Genomic DNA, 19,691 nt, shown 5'->3' with positions numbered 1-19,691 from the left:
GTATATATATTCATTTATTTATTTTTCTTCTTTTTTTCTTCTTTTTATTATTATTTATTTATTTATTTATTTATTTATTTATTTATTTATTTATTTATTTATTTTTCTTTCTCTCTATTCTGTTTCCATACTCCTGTAAAGCTGCTTTGAGACAATGGGAAATTGTTAAAAACGCTATACAAATAAATTTAATTGAATTGACACCAAACAGTTTTTTTACATAAAGAATCACAAGCTGCAATTATTATTGGATATTTACACTTGAAGTAAAAAAAAAATGTCCTCATACTTTTATTCATCAAAATATTGCAAGGAATGAGACGACTATCGCTTTAAGAGTGTGGTTAGGATAATTACACAGATGTTTAAAGTCTCGCGACTCTCAGAAACTATCGTTTGATCTCGTTCCATCTGGTATGTGTGTGCGTTGGAAGGTCTGCTGCGACTAGTCTGTTAGACGATCTTGTTAAAAACTATCGTTTCATTTCGTTTCCTCTGGTACGTGTGTTCCCTAAAGGTCGCTATGGATATTCTGCCTCTTCAATTTGGTGGATTTAGTGACTTTAGTGACTGCTGGGCATTCTTAAGGAGTGTCATTTATCAGGTAAAGACGCTGCAGTGGTGTTTTAAGATCACAGTCATCCTACCATGCGATTCCTACCATCCTCATAACTATCTACCGCCCTCCCAAGAACAATAATGCCTTTTTAACTGAACTATCTGAAATCTTGACTTTTATCTATGTTCCATATCCTCAAATGTTATCCTTCTGGGTGATTTTAACATTTCATGTAGATAATGTCAGTAATGCATGTACAAGCGAATTTTTATCATGTTTGGATAGCTTTGGTATACAACACTTTAACACACTGCCCACTCATACTAAGGGGCATACTCTTGATCTCGTTTGCTGCTCTGGTATAACATCTTTTTAATTGTAATGTCTCTAATCTATCCATGTCAGATCACTTTCTGGTGTCATTTTGTGCCAAACTAGCTATTTTTAAGGTTAACCTGTGTCGCCCAATTACATATTTTGGAATATTAAGAACATTGATTTGCCTACTTTTGCTGATGAACTTGCCATTTTCTCAAGTAAATCTGATTTCTCTACTGTTGATCTGGTAAAATATTATGATGATGGACTGAGCGTGATTTTAGATTAATTCGCACCTGTGAAAACTCAAACGGTTTCATTTGTACGTTCAGCTCCTTGGTTTACTCCTGAACTGCGTGAACTTAAAACTAAAGGCCGTAGGTTAGAGTGGCTGTACTGTATGTCAGGTCTGGCCTTACTGTTCATAAAGAAATGTATGCTGAACATATTCTAAATTATAAAAATGGACTGACTAAAGCTAAATCCGATTATTACTCCAACATTAGCAATGGGAACTCTTGGTCTCTTTTCTTGGTGGAAAACAATATTCTGAAACCACCAGATTCTTTGCCATCCAATATGTATTCTACTGACCTGTGTGATCGCTTTTTGACCTTTTTTTTTTTTTTTTAATATCTAAGGTTGAGAATGTACATCGGCAATTACCTACTGGTACCCTTCACAATGATTCTTGTCAGTCTATCACTCGCACACCTCCCCACTCTGTTTTCTCTAATTTTACACTACCAACTATCTGCGATAGTAGGTCTGATAGGTAAATCTAAATATTCGACTTGTCAGTTAGACCCTCTACCAACTCCTTTTAGTAAAAGCTTGTTTACCAGCCCTTTTGCCATTGATTACCAAAATTGTTCATGCTTCACTTGGTTCTGGTTTTGTACCTCCATCTCTTAAACCTGCTATTATCACACCCATATTTAAGAAACCAGGGGGTGATCCATTCAATTTTGAAAATTTTTGTCCTATTTCAAATTTACCATTTATCTCTAAGGTAGTTGAAAAGTGTTTTGCAACTCAAATTCATGAACATCTGTCCAATAACAACTTGTATGAAACATTCCAATCCGGTTTTCATCCTCACCACAGCACTGAGACTGCTTTTGTCAGAATAACCAATGATCTACTGTTGGCAGCTGACTCTGGGCTTTTAACTATACTTGTCCTTCTAGACTTGAGTGCTGCCTTTGGTACAATCTCACATAACATACTTATTGAAAGATTAGTTTCCATTGGTATTACTGTTCTGTCTTGGTCATATCTATCTGGGTGCAGTCAGCGTATTCAGTTAAAAGGTCTTAGTTCAAGAACATCTACAGCCACCACTGGTGTTCCGCAGGGTTCTGTCTTGGGCCCACTTCTTTTCATTTTATATATATATATATATATATATATATATATATAAAAAATAAATAAATAAAATAATGCTTCCTCTTGGTGATATCTTAAGGAAATATGGTACTAATTTTCACTGCTATGCGGATGACACCCAACTCTACCTGTCTGCCAAACCCACAGGTACTTTTCCTCTGCCGTCTTTGTCAAGCTGTTTAGCTGAAATTAAAGACTGGCTCTCAGCGAACCTTTTGAAGGTAAATGGCAATAAAACTGAGGCTCTGCTTGTTGGCACTAGATCTGTTGTGTCCAAATCTGTGTTTCTCTTTGCATATCGACATTACTGTAATCTGTCCTTCTTCTCAGGTTGAAAGTTTGGGTGTCATCTTGGATAGCACACTATCTTTTTAAAGCTCAAATTAATAATATAACACTGATTGCATACCTCCATTTGCGCAACATTAATCGTCTCCGTCCCTTTCTTTCTAATAATAATACTGCAGTTCTCATTCACGCACTAGTCACTTCACGTATAGCCTACTTCAATGCTCTTCTCACAGGTATTCCCTCCAAAATGCTGCATAAGCTTCAACTGGTTCAGAATTCTGCAGCTCGTGTTCTCTCTAGAACACCCTATACTGATCACATTTCTCCGGTTCTCCAGCAATTGCATTGGCTTCCAGTAAAATGTAGAGTTCAGTTTAAAATCCTGCTACTCACTTATAAGGCACTTCATAATCTTGCACCACAATACATTACTCAACAGGTTTACACTCCTTCACATGCACTCAGATCTTCATCTTCAATTTCTCTTGGGGTACCTCGGATTAAACTTACTACTATGGGTGCCAGATCTTTTAGTTATGTTGCACTTTATATGTATATGCTGTTTGTTTGTGTTTTTTTTTATGCAGTGACCTGTATATTGCTTGTAAGGTGACCTTGGGTGTTCTGAAAGGCGCCATGAAATAAAATGCATTATTATTATTGAGTTGAAATGTATAATTGCGGGATATTGCTTAAATTAATAGTTGTTTGTGTTGCTACAGTTCATAAATGCAGATGCACAACTTTCCAGGACAGGATGTGTAACAAATAACCAATTGCTCAATAGCACCTGATAATGCTGTTTTTATTCTTATTGAAGTGTGGGGTTTTTATTGTGTAATATGGAGAGATGGTAATGTTAAAATGTAACTGTTTATTGTAGATTTATTTGTATTGGACAAAGGGGAAAAGCTTCTCTTCAAATGAGGCAGCCAGGTTAATTTGGCTGTTTTAAAAAGGAGGTATGTAATTTGTGAAATGCCCATGTCTTATACTGTATATATTTGATGCTCTGTTTTAATTGAAATGTATTAAAGGTGTTTTAATTTATAGGAGTACTTTTGGCTGTTGACTGGGCAAACACTTTCTTTTCCTGTTGTATTCTTTTCTTTTTTGTATTTCTTTACATCGTTGTACACTAAAATATAACTGAATTATACGCTCCTGTTTTAATAAGTTTGATCTCCCTCTCCTTGGGTTTGCGCTGTGGGTTTGTGTAGGAATTGAGTTTTTGTGTATTGGTGTTTGTATTATTTGTTTATTCTTTGGATTTGAGGTGTGGTTGAAATATTTTTCATACAGGTTTAATTTTGATGTGATTTTTATTGTTTATTTTTTATTAATGCTAGAACTCCTTCCTTTATGCCCAGTGGGTGTTTAAATCTGAACCAATGGGGGGGAGCTGCTGACAGTCTTTGTATATGTGGAGCTTGTATTTTATCATCGCTGTTGAATAAATTGTAAACTCCTTTGTACTCTGGCTTCTAATTCATTCATTTGAATTGCTTGAGCGGGTTGTCTTATTTTCTCCCACTAAGTTGTTAAAGTGGGGGTGGCGTAGTCATTCTCAGTTTAATTATTAAAATTAGGAATTTGTACCCTATGGTTCACAATGAATAGAAAATAGTCAAGAAACTGACAACTATAAATAATTTCTACTGAAAATAAGTTATCATCCATCAGTTACAGTAACTTCAATTTTAGACCTTCAGTATTTATCTACAGAAATTCACCCCATGCTTTCTGAAGCATATCACAATAGTTAGTTGAATTTTTTTTTTTTGGTAAATAATCCTCCAGTTAAACAGTTACCACAACATCTAAATAGTCAAGATCTGGTGACTGTCAATATTCTAATAATTACACAATATAATCTTTTAGATAAAGCATGTCTGTTGTACAGCTACAGTTTATTAGTTTAATTTGACCCCTGACACCTGTCTGCCTCTCACCTGACAATCACCTATAATGTCACTAACTCTATCTGCTTATGTGTCTTTTTAACCACACATTAAACTAACAATTACAGATGACAAACATGATGCATTATGGGAAGAACATAAGCTAGCAGAGGTGGTGTGATGCTCTGAATAATGTTTTGCTGGAAACCTTGTCCTGTCATTCACATGGATGTTACTTTGACACACCATCTTCATAAACATTGTTGTAGACCAAATACACTATCATGTCAACAGTATTCCCTAAGTGCAATGGGCTCCTTCAGCAGAATTATGCTCCATCACACTGCAAACATTGCTCAGGAATGATGTTGCATAAAATAAATCATAACGACTAAAAAGTTCAGAACTCGTACATGTAGAAATATATACATGTAGACTTTCTCCAAGGTAAAGTTTGCTTTAATTTCTCATTTAGCTGGATATCACTTAGCATAGCTATCTGTCTTTACAAACAGAAAAATAAAATGTATAAACTATATTTCAGGTTGGTTAATCCTGTTTCTTGCTCTGGTCAGTTTGATCTCCTCAAGATGATTTTTCACAGCAGTCATAAAACCTTCATGTGCATCAACATGAAACGTCAGAACATTTCACTGACCAATCAGGTAGCACTTGCACTATGAATATTAATGAAGCTCTGTCTGCTGTCCATCATTTTAGACATTTGCTTATTAATGCAGATAAAGTGAGTTTAGCCTGAGATTTTTAGTTCTAAATAAAATGAATCTGATTGTGTTTGTGTTTGATGAAGTTTTAAAGAGAAACAGAAATTTTGTGGGTTTTTTTTTTTTTTTAGAGTAAACTGTAAATGATATTTATATATGTGATTTGTAATGACAAAGTTCCATAATATCACATAATCATAAAAAACAGACTAGTATTACAATTAAAAACAGGTATTAAAATAATCTGTACAGCATATTTCTAAAATGTAACTAAAGTAAAATGTTTCTTTTTATGCTCAACATTTAATAGATGATCACATTTGTGAGGTTAAAATTCATTCAGTCTTAAATACAGGAGAGATGATCAGTGGTGCTGAATTTTTACCTCCATAATTTAAACCTGGACAGAAGAATGGATAGAGTTTCTCAGTGAAAGACTGACCAGTGAAAGAGTAGATATGAGATCTGGACTTTACATCATAAAAGGAGACCAGACCCTCCTCATAATCCACAAACACTCCCACAACCTCCACCTTCTCTCTCAGTATGAGGGGGACATCGGGACCAGCACAAGCCTTATACTGATTCTCATCCCACAGACCCACAGTCCAAAATCCATTCTGAGGAGTCTGTATAATCACCCCCTTCCTGTTAATGTTCTCTCTCACGACTCCTAATGACCAGTCAGTTTTCCCTCTGAACTGCACCTCATAGTAAAATCTCCATGAGGAGAAACTCTGCTTTCCCAGAACACAGGGATAATTAAACCTCTTTGGTGTAGCAGGGAGATTCTGTCGTGTGTCTCCACATGTCACTTGTTTTCCATCAGCAGACAGGATGAGAACAGGATGAGCTGTATCAGGATCCAGAGTCACATCCACTGAGAGAAACACACAGTGTGTGATATGAGTAAACAGGTAAAAATATTAAATCATCATCCAGTGAATTTATTGAAGCTGAATTCAATCCAAACATAAAGCTGAACAGTGAAGGGGAAAGAACTGTGACTTACTCCAAGTCTGTAATTTGGACTAAAACCTTTGTGTGTTTATTTAATGTCAGGACACAAAACTGTACAACATGCTACAGGCTCGATTGTCCTTACCTAACACTGAGTAACACGGATGATAAACTTCACTTTTCTATGTTGAAACGCTGAAATATTGAATGTGAATTAGTGAACACTGTAAAAATAGATGTGAATATTGACTTGATGTCAGCGGATTCCTCCGGAGTTCCATTTTCCTTTTTGTTTCACCTGTTTTTGGGGACTTCAATCAATCAATCAATCAAATTTTATTTATAGAGCACCTTACAACAGCCAAAAGGAGCACAAGGTGCTTTCCAGTAAAACAACAATAAAAAACAAAATAAATAGAATCAATAAGAACACAATGAAACATAAAATAGCAGTTGAAACCGGGTCTACGCATTAAAAGCTTGTATGAATTGTCTTCAACTGCGATTTAAAAACACTCAGCACAGTGATGGATCGTAAATGTGCTGGAAGTGCGTTCCACAGCTTTGGTCCCTTGATGGCAAATGACCGGCCTCCAAACTTCTCATAATTGTATTTGGGAATGACCAGAGAGGTATGTCCAGAGGAGCGGAGAGATCTGGCTGGTTGGTAGACCTTTATTAATTCTGTGAGGTAGGCTAGGGCCAGACCATTGATGGCCTTGAACACACAGAGAAGGACCTTATACTCCACCCTAAACCGCACCGGAAGCCAGTGAAGCGAGTGGAAGACAGGGGTGATGTGTGAGCGTTTGGAGGTGTTGGAGAGAAGACGTGCTGCCGCGTTTTGTACTATTTGAAGCCAATTTAGAAGTGATTGATTAAGTCCAGTGTAGAGAGCATTACAGTAGTCAATCCTTGAGCTGATGAAGGCATGTATAGCTTTTTCAACTTCAGTCGTGCTCTTTTTGCTCCCTGGGCTTTGTTTTGGTTTTCGGCTCTGGCGCTTTTTCTGTTTGTTTTTTGTTTGTTTGTTCTCCCATTTTCCCCGTGGATTATTTCCCTTGTGTGGATTATTTCCTGTTTATAGATAGTGACCATGGTGGATTAAAGACCTGTGCTGGTGGACTATTATTGTACTTTGGCTACCTGTTGCTACCTGCTTGTTTTATGAGGTGTGTGCTGTGACTTTGACCTGCTTATGTCTCTGTCTCTCTGTTTGTTTTGCATCCTGTGTGGATTCGCACCTGAAAGCAGAGGAGCATGTGGAAGCAATGTGGGGCAACAAAAGCCCTAAAGTGGGTAGTTATGTGCTGTATTATTACAGTTAGGATTGATTTAATCTGGGGCCTTTAACTGTAAAGAATTATTCTTACCTGCATACTGCTTCTTCTTTAATAACTCTGTGAAAACATGTAGTTTAATGACAATAAAGTAACAAATTAAAGTAGCATTAAATAAACACTAAATCATAATAAATACACTAATGTACAAAAATTACTGAAATTTCCATTTTTTATTCATTTTCTGCATTTTTCTTTTGTGATGCTTTCAATAATTGTATTGCAGCTTCTTTCAGTTATTGTTAGTTTTGGGTGTGAAATGGAGGTGAAATGTTGCTCAGTTTGATTAAGGTTTGGTTTTTGACTTGGCCAATATAAAACCTTCCACTTTTCCCCCTGATTAAGTCCAGTATTTTGCTGGCAGTGTGTTTTGGTTTTGCTTTGGAGGTTGTTTGATGTTACTGAATGCTGTTTTTGGGTTTTTCTTCACAGCTTCATCAACTACCATCTTCAAATTTCTTTCTTTTTTTTCAAATCCTTCCAAATTGTTGCACTGGCTAAAGCCAATGCTTCAGAGGAGAACACAGAGCTCAGATCAAGAGAAAAACATTCAGTACTGTGTGATTAACAGGGCACTTTTGGGCAACAAGGAACAAGTATCAGTCACAATTTCAATCATTTCTATCACTTGAAAAGACACAGCTTCAGGCAAAAGGGGACATTTTCTGAGTTGCTTAACACATCTAGCTGTAAATGTCATGAGGATGAAAATCTGATCTACTGTTTCATGTTCACATGTTGATCTCAAACCAGTGTTAAGTGTAGAAAATACTTAATGACTTTCACAAATAAAATGACTTTACAACCCAACATTTTTGGTGGGAACTGTAAATATTACACTCACAGAAAATCCTAAATTTTCACAAAATCAGGTGTAATTACCGTATTCCACACTCAGTCTCTGCAGTTCTGAAAAGATAAAATATTAATGTTAAATATATTAATATTAGAGATCTACTTCAATACTTGATAGATACTGTTTAATACATGAATAATATTTTCTATTCAAGAATTGTGTGTATAAACCAGATTTAAGTTGATCTGATTTGTTTCTTTGTTCAGCTCTGAATAATTTGTAAATTATTATGATTATGATTATGATTATGATTGATTATTCAAAATAATGTAATCCACTAACTTGTATAAAGGGGAAATATTACATCACATATAATAGTTTCTTATCTTCTAACAAAATTTAATTTGACAGAATAAACTGATTTATTTGTAGCAGCATTTATCTGTACATAAACTACCATCACAGTTATTTCTGTATTTTGTGTCCTCTAGTGCAGGGCTCTTCAATCTTACCCACAGTGTTGATGTGGCTGCAGGCTTTCAGACACAACTGACTCCACATTAATCAGCTCATATCCAGTCTCAGATTTCAAGCAATGCCTCTTATTTGTCTGCTTTAAAAGACTGCAGCCACACCAGACCTTTTGTGTATAAGCAGGGTTTTTCCTACATTGAGGAATATATTAATGTTATATTATTGGTTATATTAGAATGTGTATTATGTTTGTCACTGTTAAAAATTAGACAACGAGTAATAAGAAGTGGAATGCAGATAATGCCGATCCTTGTCTGTATGGGTTGATTATTCGTCGATGTGTTCGTGTTGCCTTGGGGCTTCTGTAGGGGGAGGGGAATTACCTGCACACGTGCCTCTTCCTCATTCAATACAGACGAGTGAAGGCAAGAGCTGTGTATGTGTGTTTCTTCAACCTTCTCCCGTTACTTTTTCCCTTTTTAAGGTAATTACCACTCACAAAGCAATGTAGATCTTAACACCATGTTAACACTCCGTTATGATTTTGTGGTTTTATATGAGTAAAAGAGATGTTTTTGCATTGTTTAAAGAGCTCAGTGTTAACTTAAAAGATGTGTGGCTTTATGCTAACAGCTGGAGACCTCGTGGCTCTGTCGTGTCCAAGTCCCACAATATACAAGTGTTTACTGTGGGGTAGATGCGGATTGTTTTTTCGGCACAACATCTTCTACACACTTCCTGATGAAACATGTGACAGAATCTGACTACGCCTCTATGTCGTCGTCAGACGCTGCCCAGAACATGTCCCAGTCAAAACGTGATCAAAACAGTCCTGTAGTATTGCATCTGAATGGTCCGACTAGCATTGGATTGTCCTGAGGGTGGGTGCTTGCCATTTCAGTTTCTGCTTATAAGCAGGCAGGAGCAGAATGGACGAGTGATCTGGTTTGCCAAAAGGTGGGCGGGGGAGGGCTTTGTAGGCATCCCAGAAGGGAAAATAGCAGTGGTCCAGTACACGGTCACCACGCGTGTTGATGGAGATGTTGATGGAAATATTTTGGAGCCATTGTTCTGAAGTTGGCTTTCTTAACGTCCCCCGTAACAATAAATGCTGCATCTGGGTATGTGGTTTCCTGCTCACTTGTATTCCCATACAGTTCCTTGAGTGCCTGGTCTGTGTTAGCTTGAGGAGGAATGTAAACAGCTGTGATGATGGCCGCTGTAAATTCCCTCGGTAGCCAGAATGGTCGACACAGAAACATATGAAATTCCAGATCAGGGGAGCAGAAGGATTTAATAGAGTGTAGGTTCCTTTCATCACACCACGGGTTGTCAATAAAAAAACAAACACCCCCACCTCTGCTTTTCCCTGTGAGCTCTTTCGTCATGTCTGAGTGGTGCATGGAGAATCCTGTTTGCTCGATGACTGAATCTGGAACCTCCGCAGACAACCAGGTTTCTGTGAGGCAAATAATGCTGCAGTCCCTCGTTTCTCGTTGGTAAGAGATACGTGCCCGCAGTTCACAGAGTTTGTTGTCCAGTGACTGAACATTAGCCAGCAAAATGGTTGGGAGAGGAGGTCGGAGGGGACAACGTCTGAGTCTGACAAGGTCGCCGGCTCTCTTCCCTCTTTTCCGGCGGCGTTTCCTTGGTCGCATCCGTGTGGCCCAGACAAAGGGCTCTGATGCAGTGTTGGTAGTTCAAGAATTCAAATTCCGGTTTGCGTTTCGTGACATAGGAACCTATGTTTAAAAGAGTGTGTCTGTCGTAGACAGTTATGCAAACAACATCCAACACGCAGAACAGCAGAATAAATGTAGTAAAATAAATGAAAAAAGTTTCCTTGGAGCTCGCAACATGGCTGCCATGCTCGGCACCATCTTGGAACATCAAATCATTAACTAATCAATAACAAATCATTACTTCTTAGAAGAACATACACACCTGAAATGATAAAGTGTGCTTACCCCATTTAGCAAGAGTGTTTAGTAAAATTTAGCCTTAATAATCCACAGTATGTATAGGCCTATGACAATGTGTAGTAAATTACCTATAAAATCATTTAGTTTAAAGTTAGACTGGAGTGAGATGAAACTAGATCAAAGCACAAAGCAAGCTGTTGCTAGCTAGCTGCTAATTTTATTAAATTTTATATGGTAAAAAAATATACTATTACACCCTTTAACGCTACGTTTTTAATGCTACTTTTTAATTGATATGATTATACTAAAATGAAAAAGGACCAACGCTTAGACGTATGCTGCAAGGTGGCTGTGAATATGACCCATCAGGATGAAATCTACTGCAGAGGTCTTGTAAAAATGTTCTACAGTGTTAATAAAAAGAGATGAATTAAATGTTCATTTGCAGGCTGTGATATTTGTAAATAGATAAATTGTGATACCTTCGACATTTCAAATGTACTTTGGTATCGATGATGTTTACATGTAAAATAAGTTATCGCTTTTCTTTACTATCTAGCCTTACAGTGATGTTTTTTCATGAATAAATAGAAATACAAACTGTTTCTTTATTTTAAATGTAACATTTATTATCAATATTGGGCTTGCAGATTATGTGGGTACTAGGGTACTCTTTGCTGTGTGTGGATGACCATGTCGGTCAGCCACCACTAAAGACCAATTTTGACCCGGGAAAAATCCTGATAAGATTGAAGACTCCTGCTCTAGTGGATCATCTGGCATTACAATAGCTGTAGATTATGGATTGTAATTTTCTGCCAATATAATGGAAATAAAAAGTTTATATACCCCTGTTAAACTGTCAGATATCTGTGTTTAGTGATCATTTAGTCATCAGTAAGAATATTGTCCATCTCAGTCATTTATTTACTTTTTATGACACACACACACACACTCTGAAAAATGTCAGTAAACTTGTTAAAATTTTCTTAAACTCGGTTCAAACACTTTTTGTGTGAAATCTACATCACTACAGCAGCCTAAACAACCTCAAAAACGTCCCAGATACCTTTGTGATTACTTGAATTTAGTGTGAACACTTCTCTTAAAGACACCTGTCACTATTTAACTATTTAATTCTCTGTTTACTCTGTTTATTGTTTCATAGATGTTCTATCTATAATTTGCTTAGTTACACCATAGGTATGATCTAAAAAGCACAAAAAAAAATCTCATTCACCTTCGGACTGCTTCTGCATCTCTGTGGATAAAAAAAGATTTGTTGAAACAAATTTGGCTTGAAATATTTTGTGGAAATTCTATATGTAAACGAATCGAAAACGATTACGCACTGCAACACTGACAACACAAAAAATTGCAGATTATACAAATGATTGACAGATTGGTGGCTCTGTTATGGTTAAGCTATAAAATGTATAGAGAGTGACAGTAAATTAGTAAATGTTAGAAAAATTAGCAAAATATTAGTAAAAATAATTATTAAAGATTTTAATCAACAGCTTTTACTTGTGCATACACTATCATCATTTTATGTTCTCTACTGGACATCTGCCATTACAATGTATATAGATTGTGGATTGTAATTTTATGATATGTGGATGATGATATGTGGATTGTAATTCTGCTAATATGATGGGATTAAAAAGTCTATACACCCCAGTTAAAATGACAGATTTGTGATGTGATGTAAAAAGATAAACTAAAATAAACCATTAAGAGAGTAATCAGTTGTCATATATTCCTGCAGCTCCTTTAATGTTGCTGCATGTCTCTTAGCAGCCTCTTTGGTAAGCTTTTGTGTCTTGACTATAAAATCCTCTAAAAAATGTTCTTAGTGATGTGAACAAAGATGATGTGAAAAAAATCCTAAAGAAACAGGTGAGCATTATTAATCAGAATAATTTAATTGATGACAGCTGTATGCTAATTATTTTTAAAATGAGATTCAAGGTGATAGGTTTATTCCGAAGACAGCCATAAAACATATGCAAATTGGTTCTTGTAACTTTTTTAATTGTATTTTCCATAAAATATTTCTGTTTGTTTTTACTTAATTTTTAAACTTTTACAATTTCACAATGAGGATGAAAGTCTTTTTATATCCATTGTATATTTATGTACAGTGTAAAAAGTTCTCTCTCAATTAATGATGTTAAGTCTAAAATGGCTGTTTTATAATCTGCAGTATAACTTAATGTTGTAGTGTTATTAAATAAAGATAATTAAATTTTACCTTTCTTGTTACAAACTGCAGTTACGATCAATCCAACAGCAATAAGACATGCTGAAACTGAAATCGCAACAATCCACTTCCAAGCACCAAAGACTTTACCTAAAATAAACCACATTTAACACATCAGATATCTTAAAACATTCAATTAATTTATAGGTACAAGGTGTATTATTACACACAACAGTGTTGCAGTTATCGTTAATAGTTAAAATAAAAATAACATGTAAGTTCAGATGCGTAAATGGTGTTCATCAAGCTCATGTGTAATTATTAATTACCAATTATTAATAAATAAATTATTAATTTGTAATGATTACAGTAGAATGTAGCAATCTAACTTAAGCATAAACGTTTTATATTCACAAACACTTACTATTGATGATAATCTCTGTCTCCATAATGTGATGTTGTTGCTGAAGTCTGCAGTAAAACCTGTTAGAGTCGCTATAATCATAAACAGTTATGTGGCTTTTCACACTGAAGAGCTCGGTGTCTCTGTGTATCTGTGTATCTTCAGCAGTCAGAGTGACTCCTTCTCTGTCCAGCCACAGAACATCAGGTGCAGGGTTCCAGCCTCTGGACTCACACACTAGATTAATCCCTCCTGAGTTATCATAACTCTCCATCATTATCACGGGGTGGCTTCCCTGAGCTACAGTCAATAAAGTAAAAAATAATATTAGATTTTAGTGATACAAACAGACAGTAATAAACATCAATTAGAAAAGAAAACATCAATAATAACTAGATTTGTAAAGTTCGTCATGACAAACTTTGATGTTGGCTTTGACGGTGCAAGTATTCGCAAAGGCCGGTGCATTTTGGAGGCGAGTGGACAGAAAGATTGTGAAAGCTATTGGACCGCTAGGGTGCCAATACTTTTGGAGGTGAGCGGACATGAGCATGTGACATGATCTGAATACCCTTGAGGTAGTTCCCCTCATTGTGCTGAGTGTTTTGATATGTCACATGTCCATGTTGTGCAAATTTTTAATTTTCACGTGACGTCACTTGACCTCACGTGACGTCACGTGACGTGACCAGAATACCCGTGGGGCAGTTCCCCTCATTGTGCTGAGTGTTTTGATATGTCACATGTCCATGTTGTGCAAATTTTTAATTTCGCTTGTTTCTGGGGCGGGGCTACATGTGACATCACGTGGTGTCGAGTGACGTCACCAGAATACCCGTGGGGCAGTTCCAATCATTGTGCTGAGTGTTTTGATATGCCACATGTCCATGTTGTGCAAATTGTTAATTTCGCTTGTTTTTAGGGTGGGGCTACATGTGACGTCAGGTGACGTCACGTGACGTGACCATAATACCCGTGGGGCAGTTCCCCTCAATTTCCTGAGTGTTTTGATATGTCACATGTCCATGTTGTGCAAATTTTTCATTTTCACGTGACCTCACGTGACGTCACGTGACCAGAGTACCTGTGAGGCAGTTCCCCTCATTGTGCTGAGTGTTTTGATATGTCACATGTCCATGTTGTGCAAATTTTTTTGGAGGTGAGCGGACATGAGCATGTGACATGATCTGAATACCCGTGAGGTAGTTCCCCTCATTGTGATGTAAAATATTATGCTGAGTGTTTTGATATGTCACATGTCCATGTTGTGCAAATTTTTTATTTTGCTTGTTTTGGGGGCGGGGCTACACGTGATGTCACTAGAATACCAGGTGGGGTGTCAATATTTTTGGCAAAAAGTGGCTACTGAGGGTTTGGACATTTCATGTCAATACTGCAGTCATTATGGAATTCTACTTATTATACTGCATAGAACAGCACATGCAATTCTTAAAGTTCGGAATTCCCCATTCAAGTCTATGGGATGTTAGATTGTCGACTACGGGAAAAACGAAAATTCCGTCAGAACTCCGGAATAAAAATTTGGTCCGGAGTAAGGTCCTAAAGAACCTGTCCGAGTTCGGTGTAAATCGCTCGAAAACTTGCCGAGTTATAAACCTCAAAATTTATAATGGAAGTCTATGGGAAAAAAGGCCAATTTGAGCTTCCGTACCGGGAATGCCGGAATTCCGATCGCTTAGAAAAATAGGAGCAACAAACTTCAGACCAGGGTCTACGACATATCCGAATTTGGTGCATGTGGCTCGAAAGCCACATTAATTATTTTTTAAATAATTTTTTGTCTAATAATAATAATAATAATAATAATAATAATAATAATAATAATAATAAGCTTATAACGGAAATCAGAATGTTGGCTTCTACAAAGCCAACATAATAATAATAACAGTAATTAAATCTTCCCAACTGAGGTTCAACACTAAAAACTAAAAACAAGACAATGTAAAATGTAGTTTTTCGGAAATTTTGTGAAACTTTCATCACAGAAAATGATCTTACCCTCTACAATGACCTTCACAGTGATGTCATCGGACCAGGATTTGTCCTCAACAAGACACTTATATTCTCCTTCATCAGAGACTCTGAGATCTGAGAGTTTGAGTGAAGTGTTGCCTTTCTGTAGCTCCTCTTTATACAGTGATGTTCTTGCTCTGTAGGACTTAGCCTGACCTTCATTTCTGTCTTTATGATCCCTATAGAGATGCACTAATGAGTCTTCTACATATAGTTTGAACCACTCCACTGTCATGTCCACAGCACTGGTGTTGGGTTTGATAAAACAGGGCAGAACCAGATCTTCACCCGATAGAGCAACAAGAGGAGCTTCTGGACCAACCACCTGTAAACTCTCTGTATTGTGGTGAAAATAGAGTAAATACAATATCACTATATTTATATATACAAGACTGACTTAATTTAATTTTATTTTTGAACATAGAATCAGGTTTTTACTTATTTTTAGAGAAAAACTCTTGTTTTTGTCAGAATATATATATATATAATATTTATTACAAAAAAATATTTAAGGGCGCATTAAAGAAATACAGGTCATTCATGGCAAACATTAAAGTTAAATACATGTTAGTAGTTTCCAACAGGCACTTATCAGAGTCATACTGTTCTGGTGGATGAATGATGCTGTATTTGCTATTACTGTAGCCTATTAAATATTCAAACAACATCACTTAATAAACATATGAAGTAAATAATTAACTGTGAATATTTTTAATGTAATGATGTAAAATAGATATAAATATACTAAATGAATTTAGTAAAATACATATTTTGTTTACAAAGGTTTACAAAAAACTAAATTCACATCAAACATCTGAGTGGGGAAAATGTGACTGTAACTTGAACTGTTACATGGTTGATGGTGCAAGATGGGTCCCCCTAAATTATATTTCTTTAACATTATGAATTTACATTAAGACCAATTTGCATAAACACAGTAAGATTAAGACTGATAATACTAAGAACGATGGTAAAAACTGAAGTAAGTTAAATAAAATGCTCTGCCAAGTACTTTTGCTGTCTTCATTTGCTATAGGAATTATAGTAAAAAGGAATTTCCCCACTAGGAAGTTTATTGTATTGTCGGTTTGCACTGTCTCATATCTTGCACTGTGTTGTCTTGCACTGTTTTAACAAGGTTGCTCACATGCACTTTATATGTGAACAGGTTAACCTTACTTAAACTATTTTATTGTTAGTGTTTGTCATGTTGGTCATATTCATTTATGTATATAAGCAAGAAAACTTTATCATTAGCAAGCTAGCTGAATAATTTGTTGTTAATATAAAAGTTAAAAAAGAAAAGAAAATATGCATGAATAAACCTGGCGTTGTGCAGGTTTCATGTTCATTATGACAACAAAGCATTTAGACATGATGCTTGTATTATCACTTCAGAAATGGGATGTAGAATAATGATATACTACTTGTAGGAAACTTGATAGCACATGCCCTTTAGAAACATTTCCATTTCTTGCAAACAACGTGTGGTGTGTTTTCAGTTTAAAGCTGTGGTTCTGATGTTTTCTCAGATTGCATCAGGTTTCTACATGCAGTCGTTGTGGCTTCAAGTTTGTTAATGTGTGCAGTATGCAGAAGAATTTGCAGCTGCTGTTTCTGAGCCTCTCTGAGCATGCTGCCAGTTTAATGCATCAATTTTATGCATTTCTATGTGCTTTGTGCAACTGCAGCATGTTGCCATGTGGTGGCCTTTGTCATTTTTCACAAAGAAGAATGCCTATTTAAAGATTTTTTAAGTTGCCATGTGTCACTCCAGAAATCAGTTTTGTCAAAAACAAATGTTCTAACTAAATGTACATATGACTCAGAGATTGGTAGTTGGGCCTGAAGTCATATCAATATATTCAGTTCAATTCAATTCAATTCAAGTTTATTTGTATAGCGCTTTTTACAATAGACATTGTCTCAAAGCAGCTTTACAGAACATAAACATAGAGCAACATAAGGAATGATAAACGAAATAACAAATAATAAAAGAAAAAGAATTAACAGAATAAAAAAAATTCAAGAGTTAAATATATATAGTTCACAATGTGTATGTATTTATCCCCTATGAGCAAGTCTGAGGTGACTCAGGCAGCAGTGGCGAGGAAAAACTCCCTTAAATTGATAAAGGAAGAAACCTTGAGAGGAACCGGACTCAAGGGGGACCCATCCTCATATGGGTGACACTGGGGGTGTATCAACTGGACTTCTTTCTAACTTCCTGCCAACTTCCCTCAGGCTAAAGAAGTTACTCACATGAGTAGTGAAATGTTGTGATCTAATTAGAAAGAAGTACACTTGACATTACTCAACCTCCAGATAACCTCACATGGATGACTGAGAATCTTCACATACGACTCAATACAAATATAAGCAAAAAATATCAGTTTTGATAAAACAAGCTTAAAATTCTATTAAACAGCCACACACACATATGCATTGATTTTGTGGACAATATTAAAGGAAAGGCAAATAATATTTGCAATCACGTTTCCTACGTGCCGTTGTAAAAACAGTCACATAATTCAAACTGTTTCTTTGTATTTATTTTAAATTTAACATTTATTGTCAAAATTGGGCTTGTGGATTATGTGGGTACTAGGGTACTCTTTGCTGTGTGTGGATGACCATGTCAGTCAGCCACCACTGAAGACAAATTTTGACCCGGGAAAAACCCTGAAATACCCTCTGAATTATTGGTATGTCCATCAAAGATGCTAATTTGTTTATATTTTGAAATAAGATTGTATGTCTATTTTGTTTGTACATTTGATACAGAAAAAATAAGTCTTTAACAGTATAATGACAAAGTCAATCTCCCAGCTGCAGCTCTGGAACAGACACAAACTCACTTAACCTGTCTAAAATTATATGTCTTTACAGTAAGAGGTAATCAGTAGAGAAATAATTCACACATGTTCTGTCCTGTTCACTAACCACGAGGCGCTTGACCGTGAATGATGTCACATAATATAATTCCCCCAATAATATTTTATTTACCTGCAGATGTTCGAAATGCAAATGCAAAAGGAATTGTGATCACATAAGTTTTGTCAGGTTCTGTACACGAGGCCAGAGGAAGTGAAATAGCAAATGGAGATTTTCTAGTGAGATTAAAATATGTCAGGGTTGTAACTTGAAATTCAACTGCAGATGAACTTTGTTTTTCCATTTGAAATGTCACATACATTGTACCTTTAAGTAAATGATATAATTTTTAATATTGTCACTCCACACACACACACACACACACACACACACACATACACACAGTTTTCATACCTGATCGAGATTCGATAAAGCTGACAAGAATAACAGCCACACACCAAAGCATTTTCCCTGATAGACAGTGTATCGTAAGACGATGCTAGAAGTTTCTTTGTCCGAGTCAGCACTTTCAGTTTCATTTTGTATCACGTGATACCGTTTCATTAGTCACACCTTTTTTCAACAGAAGCCTCCTGTTTGTCTCTTTCTGAAACTTTGCTGAACATTGAATTGTTCAAATGTATTTTTTTAAATGATTAAAATTAAGCCCAAAGGTTTGTGGTTGAAAAAATAAGTTTGAAAACTTTGTTATGGTTCAGTAAAGAGGAGCGTAATGTGACTTATGGCTGATGGATGGCTTATAGATGATATTATGCAATCATTGTGTAATTGTTCGTACATTTTTATAATATAGAATGTATATAATTATGGGGTATTTTTATCGCATTCTATCTGTAACATTTTGTTTATTATTTACAGGATAAATGATCACGATATTGTGCTATTTCAATTCATTCAACTTTTCGGTTTTAACCATCTGATCATCTGAACCATCCAAGTTTGATGCTCTGAATTGGATGTCTACAGAGAAACACCACATGTAACTACTAACAAAACTCCTTTCGAAATGATGAGATTGCAACAAGTGCACACAAAATTGCACATCCTTCCTGCACAGACCTCACAAGATTCTGCCATTATGGAGTATGTTAAAGCCAAGCAAGAGAGAATTAAGGCTTACCAGGCTGCCAATTGAAGTGCAAAAATCCCTTCTTTTTGACCAGGAGATGAGGTGAGGGTGAGAAAACCATTTCTTTTAAAATAAATAGACTCAAAATTCTCATAACCTCTCACAGTACACAAACAATTAGGAGCAAGTACTTACCTTCTTAACTTATGATGGGAGGCAATGTAATGCAGTCAGTTTCTCCAAGTGTGCTGGGAAGATGAAGGGGGGATTCATTTGAGAAATCTCTTACACATCAAAAAGAATGCCCAAAGAGGAAAACGTATTGCCTCAGTAAATGTTAAAGGCAAAACAATTTAAGTTTAACCTTTGTACTGAAAAATTTGCATTCCCTGAAAGAAATTGTTAAACATTC

General features: G+C 36.0%; 1 protein-coding gene and 1 long non-coding RNA gene across 2 annotated transcripts; one reads left to right on the top strand and one right to left on the bottom strand.

Annotated features, from left to right (window-relative positions):
• Nucleotides 1–417: 417 nt before the first annotated feature.
• On the top strand, nucleotides 418–3,992 carry LOC125145227. The gene is made up of 3 exons (XR_007143561.1): nucleotides 418–604; nucleotides 3,441–3,519; nucleotides 3,611–3,992. It is a non-coding gene; the product is annotated as an uncharacterized LOC125145227 (long non-coding RNA).
• A 1,518-nt stretch (nucleotides 3,993–5,510) lies between these two features.
• LOC125145211 (butyrophilin subfamily 1 member A1-like) lies at nucleotides 5,511–18,699 on the bottom strand. Its single transcript, XM_047816439.1, has 10 exons — nucleotides 18,604–18,699; nucleotides 15,301–15,651; nucleotides 13,303–13,581; nucleotides 12,930–13,028; nucleotides 11,916–11,936; nucleotides 11,433–11,439; nucleotides 10,111–10,164; nucleotides 7,929–7,945; nucleotides 7,517–7,543; nucleotides 5,511–6,063 (listed from the first exon to the last, which is right to left on the bottom strand). The coding sequence occupies exons 1-10, from the start codon at nucleotides 18,653–18,655 to the stop codon at nucleotides 5,519–5,521; spliced, it is 1,452 nt and encodes a 483-aa protein (XP_047672395.1). The 5' UTR covers nucleotides 18,656–18,699; the 3' UTR covers nucleotides 5,511–5,518.
• Nucleotides 18,700–19,691: the final 992 nt, after the last annotated feature.

Source organism: Tachysurus fulvidraco, chromosome 1 (genome assembly GCF_022655615.1).
Source record: "Tachysurus fulvidraco isolate hzauxx_2018 chromosome 1, HZAU_PFXX_2.0, whole genome shotgun sequence".
Taxonomy (NCBI): domain Eukaryota; kingdom Metazoa; phylum Chordata; class Actinopteri; order Siluriformes; family Bagridae; genus Tachysurus; species Tachysurus fulvidraco.
Note: the sequence above shows the minus strand (reverse complement) of the source record. Positions and strands in the feature narration are given on the sequence as shown.